This window comes from Fringilla coelebs (genome assembly GCF_963513975.1).
Source record: "Fringilla coelebs genome assembly, chromosome: 5".
NCBI classification, from domain to species: Eukaryota; Metazoa; Chordata; class Aves; order Passeriformes; family Fringillidae; genus Fringilla; species Fringilla coelebs.
The window spans coordinates 56,699,202-56,721,952 of NC_140033.1; the positions used below are offsets into that span (position 1 = coordinate 56,699,202).

The following is a 22,751-nucleotide window of genomic DNA, read 5'->3' on the forward strand; positions in this document are numbered from 1 at the left end:
TTAATTCAAATTAGAAGAGGTAGGAAGAGTGACACAAAACTATGAATCACAATTTTCCCAGAATGAACTGATTGCATCCAAAAAGTGACCATTATAATGATATTTTTAAGAAATAAACTCTTGGTTATTTCCTTTTGAAGTGTTTCTGACAACTAAGGGTAAATAGCAAGTGAATTTGATACCATGTAATAAACGATCTCTTTCAGTTGGATGTATTGTTAATGCTAAAATGAAAGTGGGGTATAGTTTTTAAATAGCTATTTTTCTACTTGAAATGGTAAGAAAGTTTATAGTCTTACAAGTTACTTTTCTGAAACAAATATTTTATGTGTAGGACATGAAGACTTGGAACATCATGTCATAACTTCATTCATGTCTTAGTTGTCTGCTGTCTGTTTAGCAAGAAGTAGTGCAATGCTCAGAATGATCAGGAAATTATTCTAACTAGCAAAATCATGTATGTTCATGTACTGTACAGGGCTAATTGAGAAATCTGAAAATTGTCAGGCATTATGTAAAATGGGCCTGACTAAAACAAAGAAGCACAGGATTTTTTTGTTTGAGTTGTTCCTGGTGAGTTGCTACAAATAAAAGAATTCTTCATTTTTAATTTGCTCAAATACTTCTTGTGAAGGGGAATGGGGAAGTCTTGCAGAGTGCTTGCCATTTACCTCAAAAACTGGAGAGAAGAGTCTTGAATAAACAACGTATAAGATCATGTTTTTCAGAGTTCAGGGTATCTTGAGTTGTTCCTAGGTTTTTCATTTATTGTTATAACTTCTCTACAGTTAATCTAGTAGTTCCTTGACAACATAAAGACTTAAATTCTTTTCCCTTTACTTGGCTCTGTGGCCTAAGGACCTTGTGTCTCAAATCTTATGTCCTACAGTGACAAGCTGCACATTCCACATCTCTAAAATGTCATTGCAGTGTCCCTAACTTAAAATGCAATTTTAAAAAGAAACCACTAGGTTTTCAAAATGTTACATGCCAGGTTATATAACTTAGGTTCTCTGTCATGGAACACAGAAAAAAAGGCTGTATTTCCAAAATTCTAGCATTCCTGAAAGGGAAAATCTCAATGTAAAAGGTTTTCTTTGCAATACCAGGTTATTTTCTAGTATTGTGGGCCTGGTTCCTCTTTTTACTGATTCTAAACTGTGATGCTGAGTTCCTTCAGGCCTCCTGTGAGGAGGAGGTGGTGGGTGAATTATCTGTGGTGTGCATGCAGCTCTTTAAAGGTGCCCTTGAGATAACAGTGAATGGTCACAGGTAGTCTCAGTTCAGTTCTCTGAATACCTGCCTGAAATTTGGCAACTGCTTGATGTTACGTGAGGTTTGAGTTTGCTCAGAATGAAAGGATTAAGTATACCACAAGGCTGCCAGCTTTCATTCAATATTACCATTTAAAATGCTAATTTAATAGTGAGAATTTATGAAAGGAAATGTTCGTGCTACAGACATAAATCCCTGGGCGCATAACTGGAGACACAAATTGATGCTAATATAAGGCTTCAGTAGTTGTGCCAAGCTAACATAACCCGTTTTGAAAGTTTGCTTGATTGTGAACCTACAGCTGGAGTAATTTTGAGCAGATGAATGATTTGTCTTTCATTACAAAGACTGTAGATGTTCTTGGAGGTATTTAATTCCCTTAACACCTTGATTACATATGTATAACTGCTTACTTCTCCATTTCTGTTTCTCCTGAAAATAGAAGGCTATTTTTCATGCTTTCTTGGTAGTAGCTGCAATCAGTTGACATGGATGCATTGACTCTCTCTGGTAGCTTCTTATCTTCAGTTATATTGTGGCTTATGTTTAAATGGGCAGGGGGTGTGTGTATGCATTTGTTTACGTGATTTAGACAAACCAGTGACTACTAACTAGTGCCTTACTTAGATGCTAACTAAATTCCTTTGATCTGTTTAAATGGATCTAGTCCAAACCAAAAAACATGCTTAGATGAATTCTTTGAAGCCACTAGGATAAATGGTTTTGTCATGTCGTTGATGGTTTTATTCTTTTCCCAGATTTAATGAGAAGACCTAGCATATGTCTGTATTTATAGTTTTATATATTTATTCCTCCAGTATTTAGTACAGGGATTTTTTTCCCCTTTGAAGAGTATTCGCCTGTATACCATTTTTCTCCATGAAATGGCTTGCATTACATCTGCTGACAAAATTCTGAATAAATGTGAACCTAAAAGTTCGATGTTTTTCTCTGTCAGATGTGAAGCAGATATGATTCAAATGTAAAAATGACTAACACACTTTGAGTATTTGAATATTTAATCTACTGCATTGCTGCTAATCTTTGTTTTTCAGTCAGGTGGTTTGGGCAGATAAGAAACTGGCTGTGATATTTAATAGCCTGTGCAAGTTCTCTTAACAGAGTTCTTAGGTCTTGTTTAATGTTTACAAAAGCCAGCCTGAGTGACCTTGAATTCAGTGGAAATGTTACTCTGGGAGCAGTGTGAGGCTTTTTTCCCTTTCAGACATTTAGATTTGTTATTCCATGTTGCTGTGTGCGCAAGAGTGAAAGGGGAGTGTTAATTATATAATGGATGTTCATTATATGGTGTACATTTTGCTCCATGTCCTCATTTTATTATAGCTTGTGCACTGGGGGACTGTGGGGGTTTTTTCCTTTAGTATTTACAATTCTAAGTATGGTAACTCCACGTCATTGCTGTCAGTATCTTCCCACATTAAATTCTAGAGTATACTTTGGAAATAATTGCTAACTGGGTTTTCAGCAGTGACTGCATTCTTAAAAGCTATTATTATGGTTAATAGAGATGTTGCAATGCTCCTTTGCATGTCTCTGCAGTTTTATTAATCCTGAAAGATTAAACACAGAATAAAATTAAGGTATTAGGTACTTGATAATGAATATTGAAGAGGGAAAGAATACTCTATTATTTCTCTTAATTTTCTCCACTATCTAGAACATTACCAAGAAATAATCATGCAGAACAATTGTGGTGATTGCCCATAATTACATTGCAGACTTAATAAAATATAATAAAGCTTTCACTTTTGAAATTAACAACTTTCTTTTACAGGGGAACTTTTAGCCTTTGCTGCATTGTTGCAGTTAGGTTTTATGATTAATTTTAATGTTTCAGTTAGGTTTTATGATTAATTGATTTAAGATGAATGAACCTGATTCTATAATTATTTCCTGCTGTATTATCTTACTCTTAGTTTACAGTATTTCTGTTAATTAGAGATTTCTCTTGGTTTCAGAGTTTTCAAGCAGAAATTAAGTCTTTGTCTCTTGGTAGGTTGGAAATTACAAGAGGACAGTAAAACGAATTGATGATGGGCACAGACTTTGCAATGATCTCATGAACTGTATTCACGAACGGGCACGGATAGAGAAGGTCTATGCTCAGCAGCTCACAGAATGGGCTAAAAGGTGGAAGCAGCTTGTGGAGAAAGGTAATGCTGAGTTTGAACTCTGACAACTTTCTCAAATGGAAAAAAATGTTTCTGTATATCTTTGTTTTGGTAAGTACAAAGTAGAAATACTGTATGTTTTAGCCTATAATGGAGTTTTTGTAAGAGGCTCAGTAATGTGACAAATGGCCAAGCTTTTTTGGATAAAAACCCAACCAAGCAAATCCCTGCTCTTTTGCAAGTTTGCTTGCTTCTTGCTGAAGCAGATGCATCTTGCCTTCAGTACCACGTCATGCTCTAGAGAACTGTCTGTTTCTAGATAATTACCAGTACGGTTTGAAAAGGGATTCTGGATGACAAGGGGGCAGTGACTGTGGGGGAAAACCTGGTAATTAAAGACCTAGGCATTGCTCTAATGGAAGGCTAAGGTGATGCTATTTGATATATTCTGCAATAGTTTATCCTTCCATGGTTATTCACCCTTCAAAAAGTATGTTGGGAAACTGAAGGCAGTTTAGAGGGGAGCTCACATGTGGAATACTGAGAATTGTGGTACAGGGGTAAGGACTCCAGACTAAATGAATATTATTTTTTCTAGCTTAAAAGTTTGTAATACTCTAAATTTATATGAAAAGAAATTGTTCCCTTTTTCTAGGTTTGCATCAACATTGTTCACAAGTGAATATAAGTCAATAGTTTCAGGTAGTTTCTTGGGAATAATATAAGTTCCATGTGGGTGATGGTTACTGAGAATGACACTTTTTGTTGTGTTTAGGCCCACAGTATGGAACAGTAGAAAGGGCTTGGTGTGCTTTTATGTCAGAAGCTGAAAAAGTGAGTGAACTACATCTAGAAGTAAAAGGTTCACTGATGAATGAAGATTTTGAAAAAATCAAGAACTGGCAGAAGGAAGCCTTTCATAAGCAAATGATGGGAGGATTTAAGGAAACCAAAGAAGCAGAAGATGGATTTAGGAAAGCTCAGAAACCCTGGGCAAAAAAGCTGAAAGAGGTACAGCAGTAGATTATGTATTAGATATCCTGTGTTATAATATACTAATGTTTCAAATCTCTATAAGGGAGTAAACTCCCTCTTCTTTCTGCTGGACCCTCCTTTCTCTTAAAGATCTCTTGCTTTCTGTCCTCTTCTGAAAATAAATATTTTTCTCTTGGTCTCTCCTAATCTTGGTGAATTCATTGAAAATCTGGGAAAAGTGAAATTTAAACTATCATTTTAACAGTATCTTATTTCATGCAATTGAAAATTATGAAATAAATGAGGGGAAATGTGTTTGTGGGGTTCCCCCCCATATAACATTATTCTTAAATAACAGGTTGGTAGAAGAAGGGGGAGCAGGTGAACATGGGCATGAGTGAGAAGTGTTCAGTTGGGGACTTTCTGTAAACCTTTTGTTGAATCTGTTCAACACTTCTCTAAGCTGTACGAGTGACATTTCTTGTATGGTGAAAGAATGCTCTGATAATTTCCTTACATTGATTCTTATGTGTTGTTCGTTCTTTGGCCTAAATGAAAACAATTTCCCCCTCTCCCCCAAAAGAGAAAAATCATCCTGAAAACAAAACCTGACCGTTTCTTCCTTGCAACATGCTTTTGTGGCTAAGATTTTATGGTTGCTGTAGACTGTTCCAGATGAGAAGACTCAAATCCCTTTTGTAGGTGGAAGCTGCAAAGAAAGCTTACCATGCTGCCTGCAAGGAGGAGAAACTGGCTATATCCAGAGAAACAAACAGCAAAGCTGATCCAGCACTGAATCCTGAACAACTGAAGAAATTACAAGACAAAGTGGAGAGAAGCAAACAAGATGTATTAAAGGTATACTGAATGTTTTTTGACCTATAGCTTGTGGATATTTAAGCTCTTTTTTCCTCCTGAATGTGCTGTGAACACCAGTTCACATAGCTCTCTGTCAGTTCCAGTTCTGTACCAAAGTTTAGTTTTCTCCCAAGAACGTGTTCTTGCCAGTTTTTCCTCTCTGAAGATGAATAATATATGGCCTCTATTTCATTTAAATACTTTCAGCAGGGAGCTAAGCACAGTAAGCCAGCAAACTTCTAGGGCAGAGTTTTGCTTATTTACTAGTGAGGACTGAGCTATTTCACTCAAGAATCTGAGAGACAAATGCTTAAAACTTGCTGACAACTCAGTAAGTATGTCATCATTCTTGACTGCAGAATGCATTTTTAAAAAATGAAGCTGATATAATCCACTTAAATAAATGCTGTTCTGTTACACAGTTTGCTTTATCTCTTCAGTGGGCTGCTACTGAGAGACTTTTAATGTTTGATTCCTCAAGGATGTCTTTTTCCTTTGAGAATGCTTTTCAGGGATCTGGAATGTTATGTTGGGATGTTTTAATTCTTGCCCATGGACTACTTCTGTAAATTAGTGCAGAGTCTGAGGTTGTATTTGTTAGCTGAGCTCACAGTGTATGCAATTTATGTTCACAAGGATGTACACAATGTTTGGGGTTTTGGTCATAACTCACAGTATACTATGTAAATTACTAGAGGAGATAAAACAGCACTTTAAAAGATCTCCAAATCCTTTCAATAACTTGAAAGACTTCCTGCTCTGATTTTCTCTGTAACTCCTTTGGTTTTTATCTTCAGAGTTACAGTAACATTTGTCATGGTTTCTGTTAAAAAGCCAGGGAAGAGTCTTGGAAGTTTATTGTAACTGTTTCTGCAGTTTCCTTAGATAATTCCCATTGTGCCCTCAGGCGGGTACAGTGGTCATGAGAAGAGTTTGCAGCCTGGCAACTTGTGGTCTAAACCTCAGGCATTACTGCATTGGTAGGTCTGTGTTGCAGGGCAGTAATGAAATATATTGCTAACAGTTTGGTTTTGTGCCCCCAGACGAAAGAGAAGTATGAAAAGTCATTGAAAGAATTAGATAATGCTACTCCTCAGTATATGGAGAACATGGAGCAGGTGTTTGAGCAGTGCCAGCAGTTTGAGGAAAAGCGGTTGCGTTTCTTCCGAGAAGTGTTACTGGAAGTCCAGAAACACCTTGACTTGTCCAACGTTGCAAGGTAAACCTGCTAGACTTCAAAATTAATGCCTAGTATACTTTTCTGTGGAAAGTAATAAGTGTTTCAAGTAGATCAGAGTTCAGAGTTCTGATTTCTTTCTAATGTGTTGCTTCAGTTTAAAAGTGTAAATGAAGAGATTAATTCTTTGTTTTGTCTAAAGTGAGATTAGCACCTATCTCTAACATTTGCCAGAACCAACAAACCTTCATTCTTGTGGTGTTTTGTAATCAAAAATGTTCCAATTAGAAGGGATTCAGCACTTAGAACCAAAAAATGCTGGATCAAAGATTGGGAAAAGAGGGTCTTGGTTTATTGTGTGTCTTCTATATTTATTAGAGAACAAGCTGGAATTTATTAGTGTAGGACAGCATGAAATTTGTAGTCAATACATTTATTGTTAAAATATTAGACCTCAGTAATGAAATTACCTCAATCTGGAGATGAATTTAAGATCCACAAGTTAACCACTACTGAACTCTTGTCCACCTTAATTTCAAAGTCTGCTCTTTATACTGTCACATGTATCAAGCGTGTCCTGTATTTTGTTCTTTCTGCCCAAGCCCTCACTGTATTCCAAGAAAGCTAAATTTTTGCTAGGGAGCTCCAGACACAGGAACACTTGCAGTGAGTGCTGTAACCATGGCAGTGTTTTACATCCCACTTCTAACAGCAGAGGTCACGTGCACTCTGCTTAGCACTTCCAGTGCAAGGAGAAGAGGAAGAACTGATTTTAACCTGAGTAGTGTCCCAGACTGGCTTGCTATATTGTCACACAAATGTTAGTGCTGGCATGAGGAAAGGGGGTGGTACAGAGACAAGAACAAAAATAGAGCAAGCAGTAGGTAAGGGCAAAACCACTTATTTTGGCACCATTACCATTTTGGGTGGCTTCAGAGTTCTTATGGAGCTACTGTGGGAGACAGTTTGTTTTTACTATCAGAGTGGATAGTTGGTAGAATTGCTGCCCATTGATTCAGTTTCATTAGGTTAAAGAAGCTGCAAATCAGAAATAAATGAGAAATAGTTGACCGATTGGACAAGGTTGGGGGATGAACGCAGAAAATGACCAAGTGGAGAGGCAATGATCTCCTCTTAAGATACTTAGAATTCCAGTTGTCATAATAAGCATCAAACAACAGAGCTATTAGGGTGAAACCAGGGAAAAAGCAGCTCTAACTGTTGATCTGTTTCCTTATCTTTGCCTCTTTAGTGCAGAGATAAAAGATGTAGAATTAGTCATGAAAAGAAAGTTTCATTTTTAACTGTAATGATGCTAAAAAGCACAGTCCAGAAGATAGCCTGTAGAGATGTAGACCTAAAGTTTATTGTTGATTTAACTGATGGCTGGTAATGATGTATTCTCTTTCTCAAAATACATGCCTCTTCATTGATTAAATACATTGAAATGACTGCTGATATAGAAAAAGCCCATACTGTGTATATGTTAAAGCAGTCAAGTATTGTATAGAAATTGAGAAATGTGGAAGTGTATTTTGAGATAGTTTGACTCTTGACAATGTAGCACTAATGAATTCTAATTCTAAATTTTATGTGATTTGGTCTGGAAGGATTTTCACAAATACTCTACCTTGAGTATAATAGCAGATTAACTATATATAAAATAATAAAATAGCAGCTCTGTGTCTCTTATTTTAAGCCTTGTGACTGTTTTGTTGAGATTTTTTTAAACCCTGGGTTTCCATATTGCACCATATTGGTGGCTTTGATATAAATGTATTGTCATGCACATTACCATGTGCATGGTCTAGCATCAGAGCTGTATCTGCAACATCACTTCTTTCTGTTAATGAAAAACAACTAGAGTGAGAGATAAGAAAAGGTCGTGAGGTTCTTTTTCACAGTGTTTGATTCAAAGAGTACAGTTAGTAAAATCAGACAGTACCCAAACTAGTAAAAGCAGTTAGCAGATATTATACCTGCATAGGAAAATGTTTAACCCATTTACCTTTGCTTCAAGTTTAGGGGTTTTATTTTTATAATTGCTTACAATCCTCAGGATTAAAACAGAAGTTTTCACAGAGTCCTGTGGACTTAGCACAAAACCAGTTTCTACTGTCTTGTAGATAAGCTTTGAAATTCAAGAAGCTTCCAAGACTGCAGTTCAGTTGTTGAAATACAGTCCTATGTTTATATATATTTTAATGACAGCCAATTAAATTACACAAGAGTCATAGTTTGATTTTATGGTGTGGTGAACTTTGAGCAAATTTACTTGTTGGACTATTCTTCCCTTTTTACAGGCAGTTAACAGGTCTGTCAGTTTTTAAAAATCTATCTTGCTATAAGTTTCTTCAATACTATTGTGAACTTTAAAATTTTTTTTTAACTGCTTAAGGATTTGCCATGATTCTAAATGTGATACTAAATTAGAAGACAAATTTGTTTTTCAGTTACAAAAATATCTACCGTGAGCTGGAACAGAATATCAAAACAGCAGATGCTGTTGAAGACTTGCGGTGGTTCAGAGCTAATCAAGGTCCAGGGATGTCAATGAATTGGCCTCAGTTTGAGGTAAGGTCACAGTACTTAAACCACAGAATTGTTTTGTCTAGTTTTTTCCTCTTTGCTTTTTGTAATATTTCTTTCTGGTGTCATTCTTAACTTCAAGCTTCCAACACTGAATCTTTTTGTTTTGCAAGTCAAAGGGTTTTCTTATCTCAGTTTTCATTGGGCCACAACTTTTGGCAGTGATTATGTTGGGCACCTATTTAAAGAGAAAAAGGGTAAACCAGAGAACTACAGTGCCTTTTTTAAAGCTTAAGCCATTACTGAAGATGTTAGCCACTGTTTAGTTGATACATCTCTGACACCTACATATGTTATCTTTTATGTTTTACTTCTCCCCTTTGGTGGGAGACTTCAGTTTGAATTTCCTTCCTGTTAGCAGGTAATTGTAGCATATGCTGTAAAGACTCTGAAAAAGTCTGAACTAAACAGTTCAAAATTTGAAATTTGATACTTAAAATTCAATACTGCTCTATTTTTTAAAAAAAGTTCCATTTTTACCCAGTTAGTCATTTTATTGCTGGATGCCATTTTCAAAAGAAAGGAGTTTTTCTATGTTGTGTTCTGTTACCATAGCCTACAAGAAATATGCACAAAATATGTCAGTGCAGATCATACTACTCATGTGTGATACCTAGGTCATACATGCTCTAGCTAGATCAAGTGGAATGAGTTGGACCAGAATCATGGGTTTAGTTGAAATAAGTTCCAGAGATTAAATAAATGGAGTGGAAGCATAAACTCTGGAGTGTCTCACTGTAACACTTGTTTTGAAAATACTGAGTAACTCCAGATTAGATGTTTGAGGAAGAAAATTCACAGCAGTACTGTAGAATTTCTTTGCCTGAAACACTGAAGTGCAGTTACTTCTGTGTGGGGAAAATGCTATCCTTTTTCTTAAACATTATAATTAACAAATTAAATGCTCCTATTACTGTTTTCCTAATCAAGTTTTTTCTCGTTTACATGCTACAAGGATGACGTAAGTAAAAAAAGTCATGATCAAATGACTATGAAATTGCATTGTAAACTGCAGATATGCATAGGTCAGTGGTCTTTTAACTGTGGTCACTCAGAAATCCAATATGTATTTTACAAAGTTAAAATAATGAGGTATTTGAAGAGCTGTGCAGAGTGCACTGGACTGACTCTGCTACATAGGAGTAATAGCAACTCTGAAAACTTCCATTTCCTGATAAAAATACTTATCTCAAATGCCATCTTTTGTATAGCAAACTCTCCTGACTTTTTTTCTACTTTTAAGACTTCTGAGAGGAACCATCTCAGCATAGGCTATTTGCTTGCATCCAGTTTGTTTTCTTTTGGTTCCTGCTTTGTATCAGTATAGTGTATATAGTATAACAGGATATCAAAGCTTAACTTTGACTTGATGCAGGAGCTGTGTTTAGGTCTCACCATGCCTGTCCCATCTGCTTCTGAATGGTTCAAAACATCAAGAAGGGTCTACAAGTGGCATCATTAGTCTTGTCAATACTTGTGTTGATTTGAGCCTTAATGCCTATATATGGCTTTTTAGGACAATGAATTTCACTAAATCCAGACTGAAGTACCTTTAGGGCTTAAATCTTAGGCACAGATTTAAATTAGCTTCTTCTTTGTAAGTCATCTGAGAGTCCTTCTTGAGAAGTAAGCCCTGTCTTACAATGCCTTTTTTAATTGAATGTTAGAGATACCTTTTAAAGCCAGGTGTCTTGGCATTATTTGAAACTGTGAGCCCTCACAGTGCATCTTAAATATCTGTACTGGCCAGCTCTTTTGATTGCTCCAGCTGTGTGCCACATGTCTGGTATTTTAAGTCTTTTCTAGTGGTTCAGAATATTAAACAGGGAAGTGCAGGTAACTGGGATTTTGTGAGTAGCACAGACACCTGTTTGCATTGCTGGAGTAGGAACTAGATGAGAATTGTAAATGAAATGTTTGGAGTGACTTGTCTTTAGTAATTATTTATAGTGTTGTATATATAGATGAATGTTCCACAAGTCAGTCTGAAAATTCAATATGATAATTACTTGTTCAATTGAATTTCTCAATCCCGTTTTGCACTCATTGGTAGGAGTGGTCTGCAGACCTCAATCGCACTCTCAGTAGAAGAGAAAAGAAGAAGGCTTCTGATGGAGTGACTCTGACTGGCATCAATCAGACAGGAGACCAAGTTTCACAGCCTAACAAACATAGCAGGTAGCTGTTTTTATGCCTAAAAACACGAATTGAAAAAGATTATTGCCTTCAAATGCACTAAGCTCTGCTGGATCAAAAAGTCGCTGTCCAATCAAATGATAATTATCTGTGAGCATTTTTAGTGATGTCTCTGCATTTCACACATTAATTTGGGAATTATTCTTCATTTTATAGCTCTCTTTCCATTGGGAGCTGAAAGAAAACAAACTTCATGAGAAACTGAACTTTCTGTACTTGATCTGGTGATCTCTTCCTACCTTCCCATCTCTAGAAATGACAATAATACTTTGAGGTCTTAGTTTGCAAAACATTTAGTCACATCAGAATTCTGGATGTGATTAATACAAAGCTGTTAATGTCAACTGCTTTAAAAAGGAACGAAGCTGGCCAGAAAAATTGCATTGCCTTTTATTGCAGGCAGTAGGAAAAAAGAAATTGTGGCCCACAAAAGATATTCTGGTTGTGGAGGAATGCTCCATATGTGAGACTTTCCAAGCTTTCTTGAGTCTCATGCTGCATTTGATAGATGTTTTCGTTTTGTTTAGACTTTCCAAGCTTTCTTGAGTCTTATGCTGCATTTGATAGATGTTTTTGTTTTGTTTAGTTGTTTATTTAAATTTTTTTGGCTGAAGGAGGGGTCTGCTAAGAAACTGCTTAGTGGGACACCAGTGGCAGTGTTCTCTAATACAGATAGGGTCACCATAATGCTTTTTCTTTTCCAAATTAGCAGTCTTAGTGTCCAGAGTAACACAGTGCAGTCAGTACAATCAAGTTACAATCCCTTTGAAGATGAAGAAGATACTGGGAGTACTGTCAGTGAAAAGGAGGACAATAAGATCAAAAAGTTGGTGAAATGTTGTTTTTTAATTGTTTTCACATTTGCACTTTCTCTATCCAGGGTTTTCTATTTTCGGTTTCTATAACACTACGCTGGTCAGTGCATGATGAGTTTTTAAGCAGTTGTGTCAGCAACACTGTAACCTAACTTGTCTATCCTAACAGATGCCATATCTGTTGCTTGATCTTTGGTTTCAAACTAGTGTGGTTATTGGCAGTTGCTAACAGAACTGCTGTTGCTTTTTTTCCTTCCTTTCCCAGTCCTATAAAATGTTAAAACTGATGTGTTTTTCTAGTGAAACTGCTTCTGGAGCTTTACTGCTCTGTGTCTTCTCACTGAACAAATCTGCTTTCAAGATGCTTTCTTTTTTTGTTTAGGACCTTCTCGAGCAGCTGCCTGTTGCTTCAGTGTACACTCTAGGGATATTCCACTCTCTTAACTGGCATGTGCATGCTGAACAGTGAACTCCCCTTTAAATGATCAAGTTGTTGCAGTATAATGAAGTTTTTTTATTGGTGGATTGCAATATAGAAAAAGTGTTGGAAGCTATCGTAGAGGTGCATAGTGGTTTGGGAGGAAGGTTCTGCAAAGCAATTTAAATGTTTTACCTAAACCAGATAATTCCTCTCATTGACTGTGGCATCCCTTTTACCTTTCCAGAGTAAATAATCCCACGGATTATGTGGATTTTTTGAGAGAGAAGTCCTTTGAATTTGTGGGGAGATTGATGTGTGTTAGTTTTGCCTTTTTCTAACTTTTTAAATGCTTTGCAAGAATGTTTTTATTTTTTAATGATGTATTGTTAGTTAAAGCTAGATGAGAAGATACCAGAAAGAAAGTTTCAAGGCTGGGCCTTAGAGTGGAGTTCAAGCATATTTAGGGGTGTCTTAATGGTATTTCTAGTCTCCTATTTTAAAGGCGGAAAATAGTAATTTCAAAATTGATTTTCAGTGTTAGCAGCTATGAGAAAAACCAAAGCTACCCTACAGATTGGTCTGATGAAGAGTCCAACAACCCCTTCTCCTCCACTGATGCAAATGGAGACACCAATCCCTTTGATGAAGACACCCCTCCTGCCATGGAGGTGAGAGTACGTGCACTCTATGACTACGAGGGCCAGGAGCAAGATGAGCTCAGCTTCAAGGCTGGTAAGTTTGCAACGTTCACTTTAAAATATTAATCAAAAAGGAGAAAGGCAGGGGATTTTCTTCTCTCCTCACCTATTATTTTCTGAAGTCACCTGTTTCTCTGGATGTAAAATTCCACATGCAGGATCTTATCTAACCATCATCCCTCCTAACAGTGCTTTTGGTATCCCCTCTTTGGCAGCACTGACTCCTAAGCTCTTTGAAATGTGTTGGGTTGCCTCTGAGATACTCCTTTCTTACTACCTTAAGTGAAACAAAACTACCTGCAGAACTGAAAATTCTCTCTCTCCCTTTTCTTCCTTGGTGACAATAACATCTGCTGCTTTTATCTGTTTGGAAATGCCAACATACAGAGTTGTTTTTTTAAAGGAAAATACTGCAGCAGCAATTCTTAAAACTGTATTAAATCAACTGTTTAAATTGAAAGCATTCCATTTTTGGCATCCAACTTTCTGCACTGCTAACTTTTTAGGGTTGAAAATTTAGCCACAGACAGATACTTTTTAAACTGTCTCTTTTCACCCCTCTTCAGTGTATGTTAAGCACAGGGATTGTCTTTACCTGGGTTTTTTCAGTCTTGTATTATATTAGGGTACACTTAGTACACCTCTTCCTTCTTAAGGTGTTGTATCTCCCTTGAGCCCTAAACCCTTTTTACCCTCGCTGTGACAGGAGCTGAGAGAACAGAATAGATGCAACTGATGGGGGAGACCCATCACGCACTGTTTCCACACACAGGAAGGTGACATCAGGGTGTGATGGCTGCACACCACAGGTGCTGCTGCCTCAAGCTGAAATCTGCCCCCTGTTCATGATTTTGAAGCCAATTGTTCAGCTGTCTTGCCCAGAATTGCAGGAGACATTTTCCAACCAGGAATTCAAGAACAAGATTGCAGAAGTAGTTTAGCAAAAGCAAACAGAACTTCATTTTGTGCAAATGGGAGAGATAGACACACTTTGAGTTTGTCTCTTTTCCTATTTGCTTGTCTTTTATTCCCATCTCCTCTAATAACCAGATTAATTGTAATAGAAAAACAGGATTCAAGTGTTGAAAAGAAATTCCAGAAAGCTTTTGTCTGCCTCCCTTTCAGCTAGAGTTAGTTAAGGTTAGTGCTATTTCTATACCACCTGCTCTGGTTCTTAGGTGGATGTTAGGGCTAAAAGTTAGGAAACCAGTCCATGTTGTAGGTAATCAGGGAACTGCAGGACGTCTGTTCTGCTGATGAAGGGGTTGCTCAGAACAGTGTGTCCCCTGGTCATATTCTAAATGCAGTTTGTGCTTTCTGAACCAAAACACCCCCCAGCTCAGGTGGTGGTGCTGCACTTTTAACTCACCTCTTTTTGTTAGTGAAACCACTGAATATCTGACTTTTCTTCTTTGTAGACTAGTATTGTAGGCTTCCAGAGAGGAGGAATGGGTTATTTGTCCATGAACTTTGCTAAATTGTGCCCTGACAGAAGTACAGAAGTAACAAAACATCTGGTACTTTCTGTGGAATGCACACAAGCCGAAAGTTACTTTTCATTCTATAGACTTTACCTGCTCCATTTTTCTCAGCAGGGGATGGAAGCATGCTAATCCTCTTGAAAGGGTTTACAGTAATGAGTCTTTGCTTGGCAAAACTATGCAGTGTTTATATACACAGATGGAATGGTTAAATACAAAGTTACGTGTTGTGTGCTGGAGCTCCAGCTGTGTCACTTGGATGAAACCACTGAACCAAGTGGCTCTCAGTGTGTGAGGTCTGTAGAAATAAAGCAGAGGAGGTATGAACTGTGAGATATATGCAGACTTCACTTAAAAAGAGTTCAGTACTTTGAAGGAAGAGCATTAAAGAATATTGCAACACCAAATGATGTCATTGATAGGAAAGGGATGATGTGCCTAGATCATGAGTCCCCTCAGAGATGCTGAATTAACAAGATGGCTACTTAGTTATTAGGCAGAAGTGTTAGTGTGACCAGCTTTAGATTGAACATACAAAAATCCAAGGAAGAGAACTCACTAGGTTAGGTAGGAGCCAATTTAAAATGTACTCAATCCTGTGCTCCTCTGTAGATATCCCTAGGCTCCTAAGCAGCTGTCAGCAGAGGATTAATACATCTGAAGGATTTGTTCAAGAGTGCATGGATATTCTCAGACAGGATTTCCTTGGGTATTCAAAGAATTTACCTGCAAAATGCTTCTAAATACATGTTACAGAATATGTGCTCTGCACAGTGTCCATTAAATGTACTTTAATACATGAAACTCATTTTTTTAGTGGAGTAGCTTTACATCTGGTGCTTTGTGTTTTGTTTGGTTTTTTCTCTTGGCAAACAGCTGTGGGAGGCTTCCAAAGAGCAAGAATAACTCCATTCATATCCTATGAGAGGTTTTAGAAGCATGTACGAGGATGGGACATAATTATTTACAATATTTGTATTGTGGCCCTTGGTGGCTGAGAATAGTGACAGTAAAGGTTGTCCCTGCAATGCTGTCAAGAGTATGTTATTGTGTGTTCTGGTTTTATCATCAGTGGTTTCATTGTAACTGCTGTGCAAATGACACTTAAGAGTGTTAATATTTTCTTAGACCTCCAGGATCACTGAGTTTCCAAGCCCAAGCTCTGATCCAAATGCAGTTGTTAGGGCATACCGTCATTGAAATGTGAATTTGGGTACTCTTTGTTTCCAGTCTTTATTAACACACACTTCATGGAAGGTTTGAAATTGTACACTCCCATTCGGCAGCATTAGAAAAAGTGGAAAAGTTGTAACATATTTCCATAAACCGAGTAGAGTCTGAAGTGCCAAACATTTGTTCACTGGGTATTTATTTGTTCATTTGTTCAATGGGTATTTATTAGTTTTCTGATAAAAACTAGAAGAGATGAAACTTTAACCTTTTTATCAAAGAGAAAAGCTATAAAGATGAGTTATCTTGAGAAGATTTATTATGAAGCTTGTCCATTTCTACCAAAGAATTTGGTAGAATTCATTTCTACATTAGGCTAGTTTATATTCTCCTAAATGACACCAAGAGTCTCTACTATTTGGGACTATAATTAGTGATTAATATTTTCATCCTCTATTTCCTATCCTAAGATAAAACACACATCAGTTTAATCTAGGGAAAACATTTGACACAAATTAGTTGCACGGGAGGAAATAATTGTTACTCAATGTGGTCTTTTTTGCCTGGCTGAGGTGGAGCTTCCTTTGCTCCTATAGAGCCTCTTGGAGTCTGCAGGCTCTCAAAAGTAAAAGTATTCCCTGAGGATGTGGAATATCAGATGTGCGTTGCAGTCAAAATGAAGCTATCTTATAGTTCATGAATGTCTGAATGGATAGTCTGGAAGTTAGCAAGCGAATTCTGAGTTATTTAACCTTTGTAGCATTTTCTTCCATGTTTCCCTTAAAACCTTAAGACAATAAGCCTAATGAAACATTTCTTTGACTTGCACTGAGATGGGGAAAATGTTCCTTCTTTTCTTCAGGGGATGAGTTAACCAAAATGGAGAATGAGGATGAGCAGGGCTGGTGCAAAGGACGCCTGGACAATGGACAAGTTGGTTTATACCCAGCAAACTATGTGGAACCAATCCAGTGACAAAGGACAAAATAAACACAGAAGTGTCACAAGAGCTCTGTAGGCCTGTACAGTATATTTAGGTGAAGTGAGAGGAAACTGAATGGATGTACAGAGTGTATATATTTTAATGAAAAGGTGAGAGCTTGATACCCAAATAAGGCTGAATGAAAGACAAAAGCTTGACATTGTTCTCACAACTTGTACACAATGCAAAGGAAAGGAGTAAGGTTGAAAAAATAGTATGATAGGAAAAATACTTTTTAAACTTTTTCTTCCCATATGGTCTGTTATTGTGGATCCTAAACATTTTTGCATTTTCTATGCTTATGCCTCATCCTACACCAGGTATGTGGCTTACGCTCACTTTTGTTTAATCAGTTATTTTAAGTGACCTTCAGTAACTTGCAACTTTAATTTTAAAGATTATTATAGTTAATTTTTTATTTGTTCTTATCAATGTATGAAAGATGCAGTATTTTTTTATTTAAATGCTATGTAGTTAAGCACCTTTTTGTATGCTTTATCAATTAATACTTAAATTATGACATAGATTTAGTTACCACTTGACTGAATGAAAGCTCTTTCCATGTTGTAGTAATCTTTCTGTGTTGTCAGCATGGCTTGAAGTTGTAAATGGAGTTGTAAAACAAAATACTGTATTTAATAAATATCTGTTACAGAAGGTTATTTGTAGCAGAGATATCTGCAGGTGTCATGGGTTGGGATTCTATTACAAATGTTCTTTATGTGGGTTGACACTTGAACTAAGAGTTTTCCATCTAGATCTTAAGTGGCATTGAAAAGAAATATGAATTATGCATAAGCCCAGAAGAGTGGCTATTTCCAGCACATGTTTGCAGGGAAAAAAAAAATCTCCTTTTAACTGCTAATGATTTTTGGGTGATTTGAAATGTTAAATCTGTGAAGGCTGATTATCTTGAACAGAGAAGACTGTAAAATAGACTAAATGCTTTTATTAATAGTCTATATATGTTGTGTATATGTACATATAATTTGATATTCCAAAATATGAAGAGCATGGCTATTAGTTATCAAGCCTTTTGGTGTCAATAAGATTTAGACTATTTTAAGAGTTTAAATTATAGGTATATTTAAATCTGCTTTCCTGCCATATTCATTACTGTACCATAGACAAAGTATTCTGTGATAAGATTTTTCAGAAGTACAGTAAATACACTAATATACTCAAAATCAGTATTTGTGGATAAATTAATGAGTCAAAGTATAAACTAGCTTTAGTCCAAACATGGATTATTGTAGCAGAACACTGTAAAATCTACATTTGTTTGCAGTTACAACTTGGCCAGGTGTAATCGTGTCAAATATGCACTTGTGACATTGCAAACTGGGTTGTAAAACTACAGCAGATCTGTGTTAAAACTAAGTATCAGGTAAGTAGATATGCCATGTTAGGAAGCTACACTGTAATGAAGTTAACAAATCCTTTTAAAACACTGTTGGTAATCTTGGACCCTATCGTTTGCTTTTTGAGCTTTTAGATATATTTAGTCATCATTTTCGGTGAATCCAAATGTGCAAGCTTAGAAAGTGGATGTATGTATATGTCTGTCAACAAAAACTTACCAACATATTTGTTCATCCACAGGACAGTTGCTAAAATTGTCAGGAATTACTGGTTTGGGTCTCTGTATTGTAAAATATTTTAGAAAACAATAAAATCTGTTAATCTCTTAAATACACAGAATGCACCTTTTACTATTTCAATGTATGTCAAAGCACAAATAATCATCTGTGCATTTCATTGCAATTCATAGTGACAAAACCTGCCTTGTGTAAAAAAGCTACAAGCAGGAGTGTCACATAGGTGACATTGTGCCATTTACAAAAAAGGAATGCACAGGAATTCTTGGCAAAACATTCCAGCAAAATCTCATGGAAGAAGAGGAAGCTGTCTTTTATGGGTGTACAGAGTCCACTGTGATGCTGCTTTCTGTGGTGTTGTCAAGCCTCAGATAGCGTGGGTGAGCAGCTAAGCTTTTTATTTCTTTTTAAATATAGTATCTGAATATTTTCTGCCCTTGAGTTTTCTTGTTGACTGGCAGTGATTAATGCAGTGCTGTTTGTGACAGCTGGCTGAAGGTTTTCTCTCGTCTCCCCCATCAACACCTGCTGAACAGCAGATCCCAGAGGTTCATAATCAGTGGCACAGGGTCTGTTTGGAGGCCTGTCACCAGTGGTGTCCCCCAGGATTAATTGTTTAATATATTCATCAGTGCCTTGGGTGAAAGGCTCGGTGGTGACACAGAGCTGGGAGGAGCAGCCAATCCCCCTGGAGGTGCCCAGCCCTTCCCAAGGACCTCAGCAGGGTGGTCTGAAATCCAGAAAAGGAAATGCAGGGTCCTGCACCTGGGGAAGAATAACCCTGGGCACCAGGACAGGCTGGCGGTCACCTGCTGGAGAGCAGCTCTGTGGAGGAGGGCCTGGGGGTCCTGGTGGGCAGTGAGCTGGCCCTGAGGGCAAGGACACCAGTCAGAACTCTGGAAGGTACTGCTGCAGGTGTTTCACACTTCTGTGATCCTAAGTAACTTATTACATAATCAATAAATAAGCAACTGCCACCCTTCTACTTAAGCTTTTACTAAATCTACAAGTCCAAACAGGAATCACTCTGGGGGACACACAGCTATCCTCCCACTTTTTATTACTGTGGTCAGTAACTGATTAAATGTTCATTTATTTCATAGCAGTTTACTTCAGCTTTTATGAGGGACATTAGCAAGAACTCTTTGAACATGCAAGTCACTTGTTACCTCAGCTAGATCATCTTGACACATGAAATCTCCAAGCCTGCAAGGTAAAAAACCAGATCAATTGTGAAGTACTGTGGTGATAGACACTCCTAAGAATCTGTATGCAGAAATCACTGAAATCTGACTGCCCTGGCAGAGATAAAACATCATGTGGCAAATGCAGGTGAGTTTTGCAGTGAGGTGCTACATGCAGCTGGAACTTTGTGAGAACGTTTTAAATCCCAGTAAATAGCAAGAGTTTGGCTTTGCACTGGGCAATGGTGTTAGGATGTGCACACTTCCAAGAGTAGAGAGCTCCATGAAACCTCACCTGTTTGAAGTGGTTATGCTTCATGATATTATCAGGACAAACACTGCATTAGTACTAAATAAAAAAGTTGAACTGGTTTCATCAACTGGTTTTTAATGTAGATCTTAAACTCCATTTCCATGTGCTGGGAGAAACATTTGAATGCTTGATCTTTCTCTTCTAGGGAATTATTTATACTGCAGTGATACATCTATGAATTATTTATACTGCAGTGATACATCTGTGACTGCTGTCCCTTTGAGGTTACCATTTGCAGAGGGCTGGCCTGAAACCTGATGAACTGCACTTGTCATGAGGCAACATATTTACAGCATAGCTGTGAGCAGGGACAAACTTTGCTTAGTGTGACTGAGCATCAAGGGACATCAAGCAGAATTTCTTCTTGCCTAAGGGACCCTTTGGCACTGAAAAGCAGTGAAGATGTAGCTGGCATGACCTGGGACTGTACCTATATTCCACCATTTCTCAGCAGCACCATGAGGAGAAACCAAGGAGGGAGGCTTGATAATAACTGGCAAACAGCACTGGTAGAATTTTACAGAACTAAAAGCTTTGAATATTGGAAATGGCAGCAAATGTTTTGGAGCTTTGAGAAAGTAGGTGTCCACTGAAGCTGTAATACCACACAACTCCAGGCAGATGCAAGTGCCAATTCCTGATTATCAAATTAGCCAAAGAACAGACTCTTGTCAGGAGATAATCCCAAATGGTTCTCCCTTGTATTTATATGCCCTGGCAGGGCTGTCTGGCCAGCTGCAGGAGCCAAGCCTTGCTGTGGCAGTTGGTTAGGTGAGGGTAGGAGAAGGTTACTTCTCCTGTGCTTCGTCAGCTCACAGACCAGCTCTTGTGCCCAAAAAATGCCCATATAATACAGGAAGAACCCCTCCATTTCTGAATGGCTGTGCAGAAAAGGGGGGACTAGCACAGGATCAGTCAGGGAGGAAGGGCCTCCGAATGTCTTCAGTCCCATCTCTGGTTCAACACTGAACTTAGGACAGGTTGCTGAGTGTTGCTGACAAGCTCCGAGGAGAGAGTGTGCACAGCTGCTGTGGGCAAACTGCTCCAGTATCTGACTGTTCTCATCATGAAACCATCTCCTCTTCATATAAAATTGGAACTGTGTTCTGGGTTAGTGTGAATTCAGGGCCCTTGGCTTTTGATGTGCAAACCAGCACCCTCCCCTCTTCCCCCATAACACTCTGGCAGTGAATTGCTCTCATTTACACATGATTAGAGAGCTCCTAATGCAGGGCAGTGTGCACTTCCAGGTGTTTATTTCTGAGCATACACATATAACAAGTGTTCCTCCATACATCTATTTGTCAGACCAGCTGGCATGGAAGCAATTCTTAAGGTGTTCCCTGTGCTCTGGGAATACAAATATGTGTTCTGGCCATTCTTGGGAACCACCAGCAAGATGTGATATTGCCACACTGAGGTACAATTGGCAAAGTAGCTCTTGTGGGCCGTTTCCCCACCACTGCAGCTGTTCTCTCTCTGTGCCTTCCCTCTTTCTGCACTCCACTTAAATCACAAACTTGCTGAAGAATGAGAGACCCACCTCTATTCCCTAGAAAAATTCATCACTTTTGAGGGTTTATTCTGTTGGCTTCCTTAAGACCAGTTTGCTTCTTCCCTGGCCTGGACAATCACCATCAGGGGGAGAATAGGATGTGGGGGGTATTTCCAAAATTTCTTTAACAAATTGGTGTTCATTCTCATGGCAAAGGAAATGACAGCACAGCATTCCATGGATAGTGGTACCTGGGAAGGAATCTGTGGGCCTTGGATTGATTTTTTCAAGATGAAATTCTGCTGAGAGTTTAGGACATAAACAGTATCAGGCCAGGGGAGACAGTGATGCTCACCAAATTAGGGGACCCTCAGTGCCTAATCCACAGCCACCCTTGAAGGTAAGTTATGTGGTTTGGGAGTTTTTTGTGGTTTGGTTGGTTGGATTTACTTTGGGCTTTTTTCTATTTACTCAATGTGCAGAGCAGCCAGCGAACTATAACTACTGCCTTTTCCTTGCTGGAGATGGACCAGCTCATCCCTTCCTTCGTGTTCTCCATTCTCTGTATTACCTGTCTTCCACAACCTGGGGCTGCTCTGTGATTGCAGGACCTGCTGACACTCTTCCAGCTCACAGACAGAGATGCTTTTATTCCATCTTGTCCAGAACTCATCTGGCAATCATCTGAGCTTGCAGTCTGCAGCAGGAATCTGCCACAGAGTGAACTGCAAAGTGTGCCTTTAGGACAGAGGTGCTGTGTGTTTTGAGCACTGCCACAGGCTCATTCCCCTCTGGCTGCCTGCATGGAGACCTGTGAGCTGCCTGCACAACGTTGCTTTGAACAGCAGCAGCTTTTTCACATCCCAGCTTGGGACAGAGAGGTACCACTTGCTGAGAGAGGTCAGCAAAGACAGAGGGACAGCCCCTCTGTGGTGTTACTTGCCTGTGACTCCCAGAGATGCATTCTGGGGTCTCAGCATGCTGCAGTGGCAGCACCTTGGTTTTTTGATGTTAGAAGTCCCAGTTAAATGGCAAGATTGTACCACTCCTTTTTTTTTTCCTTTTGTGGGTTTTTTTTTTTTTTGGTTGGTTGGTCTTGATTTTGGTTTTTGTTATTTTTTTTTAATCCTTGCCAGGGTAACTAGTGCCTGACTCCTGTGGATAAGCCAGGAGCTGCAGAGTCAGGGCACACCTCTGGGCTGCCCCGCTGAGTGTCCAGTGTGGGGCCAGCACTTGGCACACGCTCCTGCAGAGATCCCTGTCCCAGTGCTGGGGACTGTCCCAGTGTCCCTCTGTGGCTGCCCTGAGCAGCAGGGCCAGGACTGGCAGTGACCCCAAACAACTTCCCCAGAGACCAGTAAGAACTGGGGCTTCTGAGCTGCTGGGGGAGAC

At 38.5% G+C, this 22,751-nt stretch overlaps 1 protein-coding gene across 5 annotated transcripts in view; it reads left to right on the forward strand.

The window, feature by feature from the left end:
• Positions 1 to 18,457, forward strand: part of PACSIN2 (protein kinase C and casein kinase substrate in neurons 2) — a 53,567-nt gene extending 35,110 nt beyond the window's left edge. For 4 of the 5 annotated variants that reach the window (XM_084205899.1, XM_084205901.1, XM_084205900.1 and 1 more), the window contains exons 3-11: positions 3,293 to 3,449; positions 4,183 to 4,418; positions 5,085 to 5,240; positions 6,284 to 6,459; positions 8,871 to 8,991; positions 11,060 to 11,184; positions 11,912 to 12,028; positions 12,974 to 13,170; positions 16,650 to 18,457. In XM_084205899.1, the coding sequence (XP_084062025.1) occupies positions 3,293 to 3,449; positions 4,183 to 4,418; positions 5,085 to 5,240; positions 6,284 to 6,459; positions 8,871 to 8,991; positions 11,060 to 11,184; positions 11,912 to 12,028; positions 12,974 to 13,170; positions 16,650 to 16,762 (1,398 nt within the window). In that variant the 3' untranslated portion in view covers positions 16,763 to 18,457. The remainder of the gene's footprint in view (positions 1 to 3,292; positions 3,450 to 4,182; positions 4,419 to 5,084; positions 5,241 to 6,283; positions 6,460 to 8,870; positions 8,992 to 11,059; positions 11,185 to 11,911; positions 12,029 to 12,973; positions 13,171 to 16,649) is intronic. The other variant, XM_084205903.1, reaches the window with a different exon arrangement.
• Positions 18,458 to 22,751: the final 4,294 nt, after the last annotated feature.